Source organism: Gorilla gorilla, chromosome 4 (genome assembly GCF_029281585.2).
Source record: "Gorilla gorilla gorilla isolate KB3781 chromosome 4, NHGRI_mGorGor1-v2.1_pri, whole genome shotgun sequence".
Lineage (NCBI taxonomy): Eukaryota > Metazoa > Chordata > Mammalia > Primates > Hominidae > Gorilla > Gorilla gorilla.
In genome coordinates, this window is record NC_073228.2 from 176763161 (window position 1) to 176780152 (window position 16992).

Here is a 16992-nt window from a genome sequence, read left to right on the forward strand (position 1 = left end):
CGCCTGTAGTCCCAGCTACTCTGGAGGCTGAGGCAGGAGAATGGCATGAACCCAGGAGGCAGAGCTTGCAGTGAGCCGAGATCATGCCACTGCACTCCAGCCTGGGCGACAGAGTGAGACTCCATCTCAAACAAAAAAAACAAAGTGAAACCCCCTTTGGCCAGGTGCAGTGGCTCACACCCGTATTCCCAACACTTTTGGGAGGCAGAGGTGGGTGGATCACCTGAGGTCAGGAGTTCAAAACCAGCCTGGCCAACATGGTGAAAACCCATCTGTACTAAAAATACAAAAAATAGCTGGGTGTGGTGGCAGGCACCTGTAATCCCAGCTACTCAGGAGGCTAAGGCAAGGAGAATCGCTTGAACCTGGAAGGCAGAGGTTTCAGTGAGCTGAGATCGCACCATTGCACTCCAGCCTGGGGGACAAAGCGAGACTCCGTCTCAAAAAAAAAGAAAGAAAAGAAGAAAGAAAGTCAAGCCCCCTTAGATTAAGTACTTCCTTTATTGAGTCCCTACAGAATGTTCTTGGGTCTGTCACCTTCTAGCTGTGCAGCTTCAGTCCAGGTCCTTAACCTCTCAGTGCCTCAGATTTGTTGGGTGAAAATGAGGATAGTAATAAAACTACCACATAGGGCTGTTTCAGAAATAGAATCTATAACGTGCACAGAAATTATATTAGAATGAGATTGTCTATGTAGAAGAGTGTTTACTGCTGGTACACAGTAAGTTTTCAAAAATGGTGATTGGACCATTATGAGCATTCCCAAATAGGATATAATCTTGAGAAAAGACTAACTTTAGAGCTTTGAGCTAAGGGCTCCATAAATGAAAGGTGATTCATAAATTCTTCTTGATTTCAAAGGACCTGGCACTCCTTTTTCAACCCTAAGCTCAGCAATGAGAGATCATCATCAGCTATGAGCAATGGACTTCCGTGGATCTTTCCCATCTTGCTGCCGAGTCCTACAAGACTTTCATCAGAACAGCCCTAACATGGATAAACACACCAGGGATGAATGTGGGAGGGAATCAGTCTGTGAGAAATTCTTAACTCTCCCCATGCTCTCGCTCTTACATCCTGATACTTGAGTTATGTGTGTTCCCAAACCTGTTTATACCAGTTGTGCTTTTATACTGGTAGGATGTGATTTGGGGAACTATTAGTTAAACCAATGAGCTACGAGAAATGAACCTAGTACAACTAAGTTGAATGCTTTAGAGAGACTTGATTAAGGTGAGTTGTTACCCCTCCCAACTCAAAATGCCGCTGAATGAGAAGTGAACAAGACAACTGTAAAAGATTTGGGAGGCCGGACGCGATGGTTCACGCCTATAATCCCAGCACCGCGAGGCTGAGGTGAGAGGATTGCTTGAGCCCAAGAGTTTGAGACCAGTCTGGGCAACATGATGAAACCCCGTCTCTATAGAAAAAATACAAAAAGTAGTGGGCGTGGTGGCCTGTAGTCCCAGCCACCTGGGAGGCTGCAGTGGGGGCAGGAGCGGCGGGTGGGGGGGCGGGGGGGGAAGTGCGGGGAGTGGTGGAGGCTGCAGTGAACCAAGATCTAGCCGCTGCACTCCAGCCTGGGTGATAGAGTGAAACTGTCTCAAAAAAGAGAGAAAGAGAGAGGGAGGGAGGGAGAGAGGGAGAGGGAAGGTGGGTGTAGAGAGGGAGAGAGACAGAGAAAGGAACAACTGAAGATTTTTGGTTGGTTGATGTAAGGAAAATGAAGGTGAACACCGGTACAGGTTTCTCTGTAAGGCAGAGCCTTAGCCCAGGGTCATTGTCGAATGTGTTTTACGTTGGCATACAACATTTAAGGGATGGATGCCATTTTTATTATTTCTCCTTTCAGTGAACTTTTCCAATTGTCTAACCAGATGTGGATTACAGTGGTTTCATATAAGAGGATTTCTAAATCAGGATTACAGAGCAAAACCCTCCAGGGGTGCGTGACAGGTTGGGAGCTGTGGTGGATCCAGGCAGAAATGGCTTCCCTGGGAAGGTGCTGCGGAAGAGGCGTCTCTGGAGACGTGCTTCGTGAGAAGAGAAGCTGAAGTGTTGCAAACAACACTGGTTGGGGTGGGGGAAACCTGGGAAGAGGGGGTGAAACCTGGGAAGAAATGGGGTGTGGCACTAGGGTTCATAAATAGTAGCTGTGGTTAGTTTTTTTTTTTTTTTTTTTTTTTTTTTGAGACGGAGTCATTGCCCGGGCTGGAGTGCAATGGCGCGATATCGGCTCACTGCAACATCTACCTCCCAGATTCGAGCAGTTCTCCTGTTTCAGCCTCCTGAGTAGCTGGGATTACAGGCACCCACCACCATGCCCAGCTAATTTTTGTATTTTTAGGAGAAACGGGGTTTCACCATATTGGCCAGGCTGGTCTCGAACTCCTGACCTCAGGTGATCCACCTGCCTCAGCCTCCCAAAGTGCTGGGATTACAGGCGTGAGCCACTGTGCCCAGCCTGTGGTTAGTTTTTATTACTATATGTTACAAATAATTTTTAAATTCTTGCCAGAAACAATGTGGCAGGCCACTGGAGGTCTCAATCCCTTCTTAAGAAACTGGTCCTTTATTCCAGAAGGTTCATTAGCTGCTGCAGCAGCTAGATGCAGTGGTCCAGGAACATGAGTGGGGATGTGTGTGGACAAGAACACTCACTGGAGACCCTTTTTTCTTGCCCTAGCAGTTGTTTCCTGTCACTTATGGAGTGATGAGGTCATGCACTTCATTCTGGCCAGTCATTGATATGATTTGGCATTCTCTGCATGCCAGGCAAGAGTGACTGCTCTTCAGGCCAGATCTTCCTTTGAGATGGATGTTATCTCCTTTTTAGGAAGGAGGAAACAGAGAGACCTCGTAACTTGGCGTGGCCACACAGTGAGTCACGCAGTTAGTAAAGATGGAATTCATACCCAGGTCTGCCTGACTCTGGGATTATGAAGAATTACATGGTTCCACCTCAGTCCCAAGATCATCTTTGCTGTGCCAAAAGGGAAAACTGGAAATAGGGGTGGTCAGAGCAGGAGGTGCTTTTTTTGGTTTTGTTTTTCCTTTAAAACAACCTGCAGAGAAAATCTAAATTAAACATTCACAGGGACAGCGTTCTTACAATTTTTTAAATCTTCAAAATGTAATTTTAATTACACAAATAACACAGGCTCATAAGCCCACTGGAGGAAAATTATCAAATACTAAAAAAAGTAAAAGGGGAAAAACGAAAGTCACCCGTAATCCCACTAATCAGAGATGATCATTTAATGATAACATTTTAGTGATGCCTTTTGATAAGCAAAATGGGATCATACTGTTCATATTATTGTATAGCTTAGCCCTCACTTAACAGACATCTTCCTAGATTAATAAATACGGATCGCATTATCTTTATGGGCTGCAAGATAAATAATAACCATATTGAGCATCTAATGGTAGATTATGTCCATCCTTTGTTCCCATCTCACTCAGAGCCTCAGTTTTCTCACCTGTAAAAGGGACAATTCATACTGTTATTTAACGGACTGAAATGAGGTAATGCTTGTAAACCTGTTAGCACAACGCCTGACAGTAAATGCTCAGCCCATTAAGAAGAGCCATTATTATCCATCTAATAAATAAATAAATTCCAACATTTATTAAGTTCTTCCTCTGTGCCAGGCATTGTGCTAAGGGTTCATTTAATCCTGACACCAGGCCGGGTGTGGTGGCTCACATCTGTAATCCCAGCACTTTGGGAGGCTGAGGCAGGTGGATTGCTTGAGGTCATGAGTTCAAGACCAGACTAACCAACATGGTGAAACCCTGTCTCTACTAAAAATACAAAAATTAGCCAGGCGTGGTGGCATATGCCTGTAGTCCCAGCTACTCAGGGGGCTGAGGCAGGAGAATCACTTGAACCCGGGAGGTGGAGGTTGCAGTGAGCCGAAACTGCGCCACTGCACTCCAGCCTGGGCGACAGAGCGAGACTCTATCTCGAAAAAAAAAAAAAATCCTGACACCAAACCAATGAGGTAAGTACTATCATTATTCCCATTTTTCAGATGGGAATAAAGTGAGTGACCAAGAGGCTGAATATCTTCTCCAAAGCCAAAGAACCAGGCAGTGGCAGAGATCCAAACCCAGGCGATTTGGGTGCCAGGGCTCAAGCACTTCCCCATGCAGCCACTGCCTCGAGAAATAAAAAGACTCACCAGACACTTCCTCTGTGCTAGGTGCTTGAGTTCCTGCGCATGTTTCCAGGGGTGGGCATGAGACAAGACAGCCAGTCCCACTACATTGTTAGAATGACAGCCTCCAGCTCTTGTCATCCAGGATATCATTGTGCCTGTTTTAATTTTACTGAACCACACAGCATGTTAAAAACAAAACAAAACAAAACAAAAAGCCTTCCCTGCTCTGCTTGATCATGGATACTCCTTGATGATCTTGGGTTCTCAAGATATGTCTTTACATGGCTTTCCTTCACCAGTGAGGCTCTGAACTTCTTGGGAGCACTCCTCCCCAGATCTCTTTAATCAAGACCTGTACCTGGCTCCATGTAGGTACCAAATAAATTGATGAGCAAATGAATGAATGTATGAGTAAATAAGTGGGTGAATGACAATAAATGGATATGTGATAGAGAAATGAGTGAATAAACAGAACCAGTGAGTGAGTGAATGAATGAATGAATGAACTCCTTGGGGCAGGGCATGGGTTTGACTAACACCTAAGGACTATTCTAAGAAGAACCTCTGACCTTTACTGTGTGTGCACCGTTATGCCAGCGTCTGCTCCTGGGTTGCCGATGGGTAATGACTTCCTTTCTTAGGACTGCCCCCCAACCTCCTTATTCTTGGAGCCTGGGCACACGCACAGCTGGGTGGCCCTTCAGCTGATACTGCCTTAACTGCTTTAACTCTGCTTGCTGTGCTGTCCAGGCTTCTGCAAATAGCCCAGGTGTGGCCATCCTCCAGAGGCCTCCAACATTAACTGTGAAGGGCCCGGAATAAAACCTAGTATTAGTAGGCCAGGCGCAGTGGCTCACGCCTGTAATCCCAGTACTTTGGGAGGCCGAAGCGGGAGAATCACCTGAGGTCGGGAGTTCAAGACCAGCCTGACCAACATGGAGAAACCCCGTCTCTACTAAAAATACAAAATTAGCCAGGCGTGGTGGCGCATACCTGTAATCCCAGATACTGGGGAGGCTGAGGCAGGAGAATCGCTTGAACTTGGGAGGCGGAGGTTGCGGTGAGCCGAGATGGTGCCACTGCACTCCAGCCTAGGGAACAAGAGCGAAACTCTATCTCAAAAAAAAAAAAAAAATCTAGTATTAGTAAACGCAGGTGTTTAACAATGTCACCACTACATGTCAGGGAACACCGATAAACTAAGAGAGAGCACGGGACCTGCCTGGGTGTGGCTGCTGTGCTTGCAAGACATCTTCTTCTTTAAGTTTCAGCATGCCGGCATTTGGCACTAAGTTGTCGTTCAACATATATGGAATGAATGAACGAAAGGGAGAGTTGGAGTTAATAACACCTTGCATAGAATAAACCCCGTCGGTTCTTAACCCGAAGAGAGTCGAGACCCAGAGCCCTTTTCCCTCCCTGCCGCCACGGTGCCCACGGAGGGGACGTGGTTGATCTCCCTCACAGCTCCGTCGGGACCAGAGACCCGGGGACCTTTTACACCCAGGGTCCGCGCAGAGTGTCGGCCTAGCCAGTGGTTGGGTGGCGCCCGGGCCTCCAGGCAGTCTTCCAGGGGTCGGCGAACGAAACGCGGAGCTCGGGAGCGACCCGGCGGGGCCAGGCACGGGCAGAAGGGCCACGAGGGCCACAGGTGGGCGCGGATCGGCCGGAGTGGGCGGGGACTGGATGAGAGGGGCGGGGTCTAGGGGAGAGGGGCGGGGCGGCGGCCACAAACCCGCAGGCACGCCGCCGGCCGCCGTTTAGTCCCAGAGATAGAAAAAAGTAGAGGTAGGAGGGCGCGGCGGCTCACGCCTGTAATCCCAGCACTTTGGGAGGCCGAGGCGGCCAGATCACGAGGTCAGGAAATCGAGACCATCCTGGTTAACTGGGTGAAACCCCATCTCTACTAAAAATACAAAAAAGTAGCCGGGCGTGGTGGCGGGCGCCTGTAGTCCCAGCTACTCGGGAGGCAGAGGCAGGAGAATGGCGTGAACCCGGGAGGCGGAGCTTGCAGTGAGCCGAGCTCGCGCCACTGCACTCCAGTCTGGGCGACAGAGCGAGACTCCGTCTCAAAAAAAAAAAAAACACCAGTAAGCCTCTACTGCAGGCCCTACACAAGCAAGCAGGCCCTTGTACTCACTGGCATCGCCCTCCCGGGGCCCCTAGGAATGAGGCACTGAGATCCCACCCCAAGCCGCTGGGGGCGCCATTCTACTTCGCTCCTACGGAAATGGGGCTTCGATGTCTTTCTGCGCTTGCGCGGCACGGAAACTCACTTCCGGCCCTGCGCACGCGGGGTCTGAGGCCGCTAGTAGCCGGGTGAGTGGAGGCTGGAGTTTTCTCGGACTCTGAACCCTACCGCCCCGTGAGACCCTGCCCTATGTGTCGCGGGAACACATGTCACCCCACAGCTCTCTTTGAGTGACCTCTCGACCACCCATTCCTGCCTAACCCTAGCATTCCTTCCTCAGCCTCAAGGTCCCAGTGCCACCCTCTCCCCCACGACCCCTTTAGACGGGCATGCGACCTCCACACACGTCTCACTTTATGTGATAGTCAGACTAGTCACATCTCTCTGTCCTCCCTCAGTTGCCTTTTCAGAGGCTACCTCCCCTGTAGAGCCTTTGTTGGGGGATGAGGAGGAGTGTCTTGGGTCGAGAACAGGCCCCTGTAACCCACTGAGCGCCCCTTCATTCCGTCTCTCTCCGCCCTTTGTAGAGGGTCACCATGAAGTTCAATCCCTTCGTTACCTCGGACCGCAGTAAAAACCGCAAGCGTCACTTCAATGTCCCCTCACACGTGCGCAGGAAGATCATGTCATCCCCGCTCTCCAAGGAGCTGCGGCAGAAGTACAATGTCCGCTCCATGCCCATCCGCAAGGACGACGAGGCCCAGGTACGTCTCCCTCCGGCGCTAGTGGCGCTTGGACACCTTTGCCTAAGAACGTCATGCGTGGAGCAGTCACAGACTCACATGCCTCAGGACTCTGGAAAGTAGTGTGACCCTTCAGATGTGTTAGGCCAGAGATAGGGTTCAGAGCCACCAGAGAGTGCCTGCGTTGCTTTAGAGCATTTAATTATTTAATAGTAATAGTAAAATTTAATAAAACAGTATGTCAACCAAGCAAAAACCTGCTTTTTTGTTTGTTTTGTAGAGATAGGGTCTTGCTATGTTGCCCAGGCTGGTCTCTGAACTCCTGGCCTCAAGTGATCCTCCCACCTCAGCCTCCCAAAGCACTGGGATTACAAGTGTGAGCCACCGTGCCCCGCCAAAAATACTTTTGATTTAACCTTCTGGCTGCTAGTTTGCCAAGTGTTGTTGCCCAGGGTGGCTTGTTGAACCAGACTGTAGGGGAAAGTGCTGCAGTGAGAGTAGTGTTTTAGTATATTTGGGTGTAGTGGGATTGATGGACAGAGATTTGTGGGAGCTGGCCATGTGATAGCATTGGATTTGGCAGGAGAAATGGTAAAGATGCAGCGAGTCACTGTTTCATAATTTCTAAAAGACTGGCCCATGTGAGAACGTACAAGCCCTCTGTTCTCTGTGATTGGAGCTTAGAGTGCATGAGAGGAGGGAAGGGAGTTGGATATGAGTGAAATAAGCAGGGGCTAGATTCATTCCTCAAAGGAATATTTATGGAGCACTTACCAGAGATTGTTCTAGGACAAGATTGACAAGGCCCTTGTTCTCATGGAGATCACGTTTTAGAGCAGGGTTTCCTAGCCTCAGCTCTATTGATATCTTGGACTGGATAATTGTTGTGGGGGGTGGGAGCTGTCCTGTGCATTGTAGAATGTTTAGCAGCGTCCCTGGCCTCTCCCCACTAGATGCCAGTGGCACTCCCTCCCTTCACAGTTGTGACAAGCAAAAATATTTCCAGATATTGCCAAATGCTCCCTGGGGGGCAAAATCAACTCTTCCCTCACTCAGTTAAGAGCTATTGTCTTAGAGAATGAAATGACATAAGGTGATGAGGCTTGGTGTATCATCTGAGACATTGGGACTCTTTGAAGGTTTGGGGATATGTTAAGGAGGAAAAAATGTGGAGTTAAGCCGGGAGTGTGACAGGAAGAGTGGAAAGAGTAGTTCAGAGGTATGATCAGCAGTTTCATCCCCCTCTCTCCTGGATCCTTCCCATCAGACATGTTCTAGAATGGGGGAATTGCAAATACTTCTAGGGGATAGGTAGGGATAGAAAATGGCAAACTGGAAAGCTCAAGCCTCACATGTAAGATATAATCATCTACCTTTAGCCCATTGATGCCTGGGGGAAATGCAGGCCCATTGTTAGATTCTTGGATTTTCAAAGAGAGCTGGAAAATTTGGATTCACTTCCCTAGCCCACATTTCCTTCCAGCTACTACGCTTTGTTCTCTATTCATAACCAACCTCCTCAAGAGAGCTGTCTACACTTCCTCATCTCCCATTCACTCTTGGATACTCTTCAGTCTATTCCCTGTCCCCACTACATTATAGAACCTACTTTGGCGTAGATCACTAATAATCCCTTCGTGACTGAATCCAGTGGACACATCTAGCATCTCTTTCTGCTCTGTGTTCTCTACGTAGGTAAAGAATAGGTAATAATCTGTTCTTAGAGCTTTAAATGTCTGCTGTGTGCTAACAACTCCCTCTTTTATATCCCAGTCCAGACCACTTTAGACAACCTGTATATCTGACTACCTATAACACAGACCTATAGATCTGACTACCTACTGAACATCTCTATTTAGGTAGCCCATTGACATTTCAAGCTTCTTAAGAGTTCTCTTGATCCTAACACTGTCACTGCCTCCAGAATCCAACTCTACTCCCATCTTCCACATCTCCAGTAAGTGCCATTTATATCTCCCCAGTTGCATATGCCCCTAAACCTTTGTTATCTTTAACAACGCTCCTTAACCCCCTCTTGTAATCTGCCATCAAGGCTTGTTGATTCTACCTCCAAAGTAAGTCTTGAACCTATTTCCTGTCCAGTTCAAGGCAGCATTGCAGTTCCCTCTCTTACCTTTGTCCATTTTCCACAGAGTGGTATTATTTGCAAATCAGGTCCTATTTAAAACCTTTGGCAGGCTGGGCATGATGGCTCACGCCTGTAATCCTAGCAGTTTGGGAGGCCGAGGCGGGTGGATTCCCTGAGCTCAGTTTGAGACCAGCCTGGGAAACATGGTGAAACTCCATCTCTCCTAAAAATACAAAAAATTAGCCAGGCGTGGTGGTGCACACCTGTAATCCCAGCTACTCGGGAGGCTGAAGCATGACAATCGCTTGAACCCGGGAGGCTGAGGTTGCAATGAACTGAGATTGTGCCATTGCACTCCAGCCTGGGTGACAGAGTGAGACTCTGTCTCAAAAACAACAACAACAACAAAAAACGGCCAGGCACAGTGGCTCACGCCTGTAATCCCAGCACTTTGGGAGGCTGTGGCAGGCAGATCATGAGGTCGGGAGATTGAGACCATCCTGGCTAACATGGTGAAACCCATCTCTACTAAAAATATAAAAAATTAGCCGAGCGTGGTGGTGGGCGCCTGTAGTCCCAACTACTTGGGAGGCTGAGGCAGGAGAATGGCGTGAACCCGGGAGGCGGAGCTTCCAGTGAGCCAAGATTGCACCACTGCACTCCAGCCTGGGTGACAGAGTGAGACTCTGTCTCAAAAAAAAAAAAAAAAAAAAAAAAAATCCTTTGGCAGTTTTATATCTGCCAAAACTGACCTGTGCATTTTACTGTATGTAAATGATGCCTCAGTTAAAAATAAAATGATTTCAAATTGTGTTCATTGCTATGAAGAAAATATAAAGGATGCTATGATATTGATTAAAGGACCTGGGAAGGCTTCTCTGAGTAACTAATACATTTAAGAGAAGACCTGAGAAATGAGGAGTTAGCCAGGTGCTTACCAATGGTGCCTGATGTGCTTATAAAATCTACAATCATGGCCAGGCGCGGTGGCTCACGCCTGTAATCCCGACACTTTGGGAGGCTGAGGTGGGTGGATCACCTGAGGTCAGGAGTTCGAGACCAGCCTGACCAACATGGTGAAACCCCGTCTCTACTAGAAATACAAAAATTAGGTGTGGTGGCACACACCTGTAATCCCAAGTACTCGAGAGGCTGAGGCAGGGGAATCGCTTTAACCTAGGAGGTAGAGGTTGCAGTGAGCCAAGATTGCGCCACTGCACTCCAGCCTGGGCAACAGAGTAAAACTTGGTCTCAAAAAAAAAAAAAAAATCTAAAATCATTGACTGCAAGGCCCTGTATGGGCCAATCCTGGTCTACTTCTCCATCCTCATCTCCTCCTAACCCCCATGTGCTCTACACTTTAACCACACTGGGCTTCTGGGGTCTTTAAATACACCTTGATCTTTTCTCCCACTGGAATGTTCTCTCTGCCTGGAGTGCTCTTCCTTCTCTCCTTTACATAGGTAACTCCTCATTCTTCGGATCTTACCTTAAATGTTCGTTCCTCAGAGAAGCCTTCCCAGATCCTTTAACCAATATTATAGCCTAGCATTCTTTATTTTTTCTTCGTAGCAGTAAGCACAATTTGAAATCATTTTATTTTTAACTGAGGCATAATTTACACACAGTAAAATGCACAGGTCAGTTTTGGCAAATGTAAAACCAAATAGCCATTACCCTAATTATGATTAGACCATTAAAAAGACCATTTTTAATCATCCCAGTAAGTTCCTATGTGACTTATTCCAGTTAGTAGTCATGTATTTGTATATGTACTCATTAACAGCTTACTGGCCATCAGGCTAAGCTCCATGAAACCAGAGAGTTCATCTTGTTTGTTGTCTGACCTCAGTGCAGAGCCTGACACTTAGAGAGGAGAAGGGTCAGTCAATATTTGTTGAATGAATGAAAAAAATTTTTTGACTAGGTAAGATGTAGAAGGTGAGACAGAGAAGGAGGGCAAAGAGGGAGAAGGAGCTGCTGTTAAATATATATATTTTAAATTAGAGACATTTATTTATTTATTTATTTATTTATTTATTTATTTAAAAATAGGTATTGCTTTGCTGCCCAGGCTGGTCTCAAACTCCTGGCTTCAAGCAATCCTTCTGCCTTGGCCTCCCAAAGTGCTGGGATTACAGGCATGAGCCACAGTGTCTGGCCTGTTGCCCTTTTTTTTTTTTTTTTTCTTTTTTTGAGACAGAGTTTCACTCTTGTTGCCCAGGCTGGAGTGCAGTGGCACAATCTCGGCTCACTGCAACCTCTGCCTCCCGGGTTCAAGCCATTCTCCTCCCTCAGCCTCCCAAGTAGCTGAGATTACAGGCACACACCACCATGCCCGGCTAATTTTCATATTTTTAATAGAGACGGGGTTTTACCATGTTGGTCAGTCTGGTCTCGAACTCCTGACCTCAGGTGATCCACCCGCCTCAGCCTCCCCAAGTGCTGGGATTACAGGCGTGAGCCACCACGCCCAGCTGCCTGTTGCCATTTTTTGAATGCCTAAGAAGTATGAATTGTTTCAGCCAAAGGCCATACTGGCTGAACACTTCTCCACCAGGAGAATAAAATAGCCCCGATTGGGTTTGTTAATATTGCCTCCTCTCACAGGATCTTCTGAATCTCACTTACCTTCCTCTTTCTCTGAGTAGGTGATGGTTCCTCCTACTTTACAGAGAAAATTGAAGTTATCAGCCAGGAACTTTCAGAAATCATGGCTCCACACCTACACGTTTACCTGTAGTTCCACCCCTCTTATTTTCTTTCCCTTCTGTTACAATAAAAGAAATATCCCAGGCCTGGTGCAGTGGCTCACGCCTGTAATCTCAGCACTTTGAGAGGCCAAGACAGGTAGATCGCTTGAGGCCAGGAGTTCGAGACCAGCCTGGCCAACATGGCGAAATTCCGTCTGTACTAAAAATATAAAGATTAGCTGGGCGTGATGGCACATGCCTGTAATCCCAGCTACAAGGGAGGCTGAGGCAATGAGATACCACTTGAACCCAGAAGGCGGAGGTTGCGGTGAGCCAAGATCACGCCACTGCACTCCAGCATGGGTAACACAGCAAGTCTCTGTCTAAAAAAAAAAAAAAAAGAAAAAGAAATATCCCTGTTTCTGCCTAAGCCTAATCCATCTGCCACTGGGTGCTGCTCCATTCTTCTCTTGGAGCTTTTTTGGTCCCTTATCTTCTTTCTCTGTAGTTTCTTTTACCCTCTTCCTCCATACTTGTTCCTTCCCATCAGCATTTAAACACAATCATGTTTTCCCTTCTTTAAAAATAAAAAATAAAGAAAAGTTCCCTTAGCTTTCCATCCCCCTCAAACATCTATCCCCTTCTCATCTTCAGAGCCAAGCTCCTTTGGACTGTCTTTTCTCACCTTCACCTTCTCACCTGGTACGCTCATCACTTTACCGTAAATGGCCTCCATCCCAGCACTCAGTGAAGGCATTCCAGCCACAGCCACTGGTGATGACCTTGTTGTCAGATCTGTTAAATACCTTATCCTCTGTGTTCTTGACAGTCCCACAGAATTTGACATTCTTCTCTTGGCTGCTGTAACACCACACTTGCATGATTTCCCATTCGCTCTGGCCACATTAATCTCTCACAAGCTCTTCCAAAATGCTGGCTTTTCTCACATGTGTACATTCTGCCCTTTTCTCATACCATCACTCCTTGAGCAACATGAAGCTCCTAGTTGCCTCTCTGTGGATGACTCCCACGTCTCTATTGCTGGCCCAGTTGGCATTCCAGCTGTGTCTGAATTCTCTGTTAGAATGTCCCCAGATGCTTCAAATTTAGCATGTTCCAAACTAAACTATTTCCTCCTAAAATACGGGGCTTCCCCTATGTTCTCTGCATCTGGCAATGGCATTTCCATCCACCTGGTTGCCCAAGCCAGACTCTGAGTATCATCCTTCCCTCTTCATCCTCACCTCTCCAGTCTAGTCGACCAGCCGACTTAGTCTTATCCTGTCTCCTGTCTTCCTCTTCACTATGTCCAGAGGTTGTCCACTTCTCTTTTTAAAAATTTTTTAAATTAATTTTTAATTTTATTTTATTTTGAGACAGGATCTCATTCTGTCACCCAGGCTGGAGTACAGTGGTGCAAAAACAGGTTGCTGCAGACTCAACCTCCCGGGTTCAAGTGGTCCTCCCACCTCAGCCTCCCGAGTAGCTGGGATCATAGGCGCATGCCACCATGTCTGGCTAACTTTTTTTTTTTTTTTTTTTTTTTGTAGAGACGGGGTCTTGCTATGTTGCCTCAGCTGGTCTCCAACTCCTGGACTCAAGCAGTCCACCTGCCTGAGCTTCCTAAAGTACCAGGATTACAGCTGTGAGCCACCATGCCCGGCCTAAGATCTTTCTTCAGTCTTGGCCAGGTGCAGTGGCTCACACATGTAATCCCAGCACTTTGGAAGGCCAAGGTGGGTGGATCTCTTGAGCTCAGGTGTTTGAGACCAGCCTGGGCAGCATGGTGAAACCCCGTCTCTTAAAAAAAAGTGTGTATGTGTGTATTTCTTCAGTCTTGATGGTAGTTAACAAGACTTCTTCCAGGTGTGTCCCGAGAGTCCCTGGTCATGTAGTCTGTGGTAGATTTTTCACTGAGATATGATTGTCCTCTTCAACCTAAAAATCGCCTTGGAAAATAAGCCGAACAAGCTATACGTAGACATTTTAGGAGTATTGGGGTTCCCTAGTTCTTTATATGTGGTATTTCCTCTATGCTTATTAATCAGAGTCACATCGTACCTGGTGTTTTTTTTTTTTGAGGCGGTGTCTCGCTCTGTCGCCAGGCTGGAGTACAGTGGCACCATCTCAGCTCACTGCAACCTCCGCCTTCCAGGTTCAAGTGATTCTGCTGCCTCAGCCCCCCGAGTAGCTGGGTCTACAGGCGCCCACCACCACGCCCAGCTAATTTTTGTATTTTTAGTAGAGACAGGTTTCACCATGTTGGCCTGGATGGTCTCGATCTCTTGACCTCATGATCCACCCGCTTTGGCCTCCCAAAGTGCTGGGATTACAGGTGTGAACCACCGCGCCCGGGCCCGATGCATGGTGTTTAATAAGCTCTTGTGGCTGGGCATGGTGGCTCACACCTGTAATCCCAGCACTTTGGGAGGCCGAGGCAGGCAGATCACTTGAGGTCAGGAGTTCAAGACCAGCCTGGCCAATATGGCGAAACCTGGTCTCTACTAAAAATACAAAAATTAGCCAGGCCTGCTGGTGCGTGCCTATAATCCCAGCTACTTGGGAGGCTGAGGCAGGAGAATCACTTGAACCTGGGAGGTGGAGGTTGCAGTGAGCCAAGATCATGCCAGTGCCCTCCAGCCTGGGGGAACAGAGCGAGACTCCGTGCCAAAAATAAATAAATAAATAAATAAGCTCTTGCTTTCAAGGAAACCCTAATCTAGTTGGTTTTTGAATAGAGTAGATTTTTAGTACAGTAAAACAGTCTGTGAGATTTAAAATTTTTTTTCTGACTTTAAAATATTTGTATTAAATGTAGCAGTGTTGAAATTTAGAAGAATATAAATCTAAAAATCAGTCATCTGTAATCCTGCTTCCTGCCTAATGGCAGCTGTTACCAATATTTATATATATATTTTATCCCACTGTGTCATGCTATATATATGAAATGTGTGTGTATATATACATATATACACATATATACGTATGTATATGTATATATTACATAGAAGTACATATATGTATGTATGGCATATATGTATATATTACATATAAGTACATGTGTATGTATATGATACATGTATGTATATATGACAAATATATACACATATGTAATATATATTTTTTATACACACACACACACACACACACACACATACACTCATATAGTTTGAGTATCTCAAATTCAGAATGCTCCAAAATCTGAAACTTTGTCAACGTGATGGTCAAAGGAAGTGCTCTTTGGAGCTTTTGGGATTTCAGATTTTCAGATTTGGGGTGCTTAGCTAGTAATGCAGATATTTCAAAATCCCAAAAACCCTAAATCCAAAACACTTCTGGTCTCAAGCATTTCGAATAAGGGATACTTGACATATATATGTATATATATAGTTCAGAGTATATTCTATATGTAGTTTTTTATTCTCCTTTTTCCTCTAAAGCTCATATCGCACATTTCTGTGGGATCCAGGTAAAAAACCTCCATCCAACCATAGCACAACACAGATTTATATCAGAAAAGTAGCTAATTTTTGACTGCCAGGATTAAGCTGCTTTTGACAAAGTTATATGTTTAGCCCATGTGTTCCTGATGGTTAGCTTCCTCATTATGATCATGCACTACAAATGGAGGGGGATTCTCTTTTGTATTTTCTCTTAGGTAGTTCGAGGACACTACAAAGGTCAGCAAATTGGCAAGGTAGTCCAGGTGTACAGAAAGAAATATGTCATCTACATCGAGCGGGTGCAGCGTGAGAAGGCCAACGGCACAACCGTCCACGTGGGCATTCACCCGAGCAAGGTATGGTCAAGGACTGAGTGGCAATAGCAGCCATGGAGTGTGTCAGTACTGTTAAAAGTTATTGGTGTTTTGGTACTCCCTGCACAGTTGGCTGAGGCAGGCCAGGTGGACTTGATTGATTCAGTAGCTTTGTGATATCATCAAGGATCCAGATTTTTCTTCTCTTCTCTTTTCTGTTTTCCCTTTCTTGGTGATGGCTGTGTCTTTTTTTTTTTTTTTTTTTGAGACGGATGCTCGCTCTGTCACCAGGCTGGAGTGCTGTGGTGCGATCTCGGCTCACTGCAACCTCCACCTCCTGGGTTCAAGCGATTCTCCTGCCTCAGCCTCCCAAGTAGCTGGGACTACAGGCACACGCCACCACGCCCAGCTAATTTTTATATTTTTAATAGAGACGGGGTTTCACCATGTTGGCCAGGATGGTCTCGATCTCCTGACCTCGTGATCCGCCCGCCTCGGCCTCCCGAAGTGCTGGGATTACAGGTGTGAGCCATCATGCCCGGCCGATGGCTGTGTCTTTAAGCTGGTTGCAAGAGGCTTCCAAGTGTTCCAGGCATCACTTCCCCTACCACATAATATTCAGAGGAATAAGAGAGAATGTATCTTCCTGTAGCCCTCATGCCTACCTAGTGGAACATGCTATTTCTCCTTTGTGTTCCTATTTTGTATTGTGTTACAGGGTCTGTTTTCCTTCCAGAGTTTCAGTTCCTTAAAAGCTGAATGGCTGAGGTCTTACTTAACTTATGATGTCTATATTGCTCAATAGCTGGTGGGGATGCAGAAATAAAGATGTTTTCTCACTCCCAACAGGTGGTTATCACCAGGCTAAAACTGGATAAGGATCGGAAAAAAATTCTTGAACGCAAAGCCAAGTCTCGACAAGTTGGAAAAGAGAAAGGCAAATATAAAGAAGAACTTATTGAGAAAATGCAGGAATAAATAGAACCTGTTGTGCAACCACGGTTTAACCGGAGATTTTGAGGCTAGTGTGTGTTTCTTTCGAACTTTTCGGAATGTCTCTGGAACATTTCATTTCCTGTTTTGTTACCTGTGGCTCTGTAAATCTGCTTTTGCAATTTTAATTAATAATTTTATGAATAAAAATGGGATATGCTTCCTAATTCCAAATAGTATTTGCATTGTTTTATAAATAAATTCCACTTACTATCAATTCCCCTTTGCCAGTCTTTTCCTATTTAATGTGTGGAACAGCAGAATTGCAGGGGTAGGGTTAAATGGCCCTCCTCTTGCCTGGACTCTTGTGCTGATGAAGTAGAAAGGGCAGGGCTCTAGTCCTATATAGACAGGCCTCATCATCTTGCCCAGGCTGGTCCTGAACTCCTAGGCTCAAATGATCCTCCTGCCTTGGCCTCT

General features: G+C 46.4%; 1 protein-coding gene and 1 long non-coding RNA gene across 4 annotated transcripts; one reads left to right on the forward strand and one right to left on the reverse strand.

Annotated features, from left to right (window-relative positions):
- Nucleotides 1-1592: 1592 nt before the first annotated feature.
- On the reverse strand, nt 1593-6886 carry LOC129533650 (uncharacterized). 3 transcript variants are annotated; one of them, XR_008679942.2, is made up of 4 exons: nt 6711-6886; nt 5160-5454; nt 4188-4335; nt 1593-2110 (listed from the first exon to the last, which is right to left on the reverse strand). It is a non-coding gene; the product is annotated as an uncharacterized lncRNA (long non-coding RNA). The 3 variants fall into 3 exon arrangements; XR_010134000.1 differs by lacking the exon at nt 6711-6886 and adding an exon at nt 6307-6399; XR_008679943.2 differs by lacking the exons at nt 1593-2110; nt 6711-6886 and adding an exon at nt 2135-3482 and having other exon boundaries at nt 5160-5673.
- RPL26L1 (ribosomal protein L26 like 1) lies at nt 5874-16739 on the forward strand. The gene is made up of 4 exons (XM_004043000.5): nt 5874-6485; nt 6885-7061; nt 15481-15621; nt 16429-16739. The coding sequence occupies exons 1-4, from the start codon at nt 6408-6410 to the stop codon at nt 16555-16557; spliced, it is 525 nt and encodes a 174-aa protein (XP_004043048.5). The 5' UTR covers nt 5874-6407; the 3' UTR covers nt 16558-16739.
- The last annotated feature ends 253 nt before the right edge of the window (nt 16740-16992 follow it).

What these genes read in the sequence shown, in the direction of transcription:
- RPL26L1 (XM_004043000.5), top strand. Translation starts at nt 6,408, where the DNA reads ATGTCTTTCTGCGCTTGCGCGGCACGGAAACTCACTTCCGGCCCTGCG. An exon ending in CTGAGGCCGCTAGTAGCCGG is followed by an intron (nt 6,486 to 6,884) that starts GTGAGTGGAGGC and finishes CGCCCTTTGTAG; the next exon opens with AGGGTCACCATGAAGTTCAA. An exon ending in TGGGCATTCACCCGAGCAAG is followed by an intron (nt 15,622 to 16,428) that starts GTATGGTCAAGG and finishes CACTCCCAACAG; the next exon opens with GTGGTTATCACCAGGCTAAA.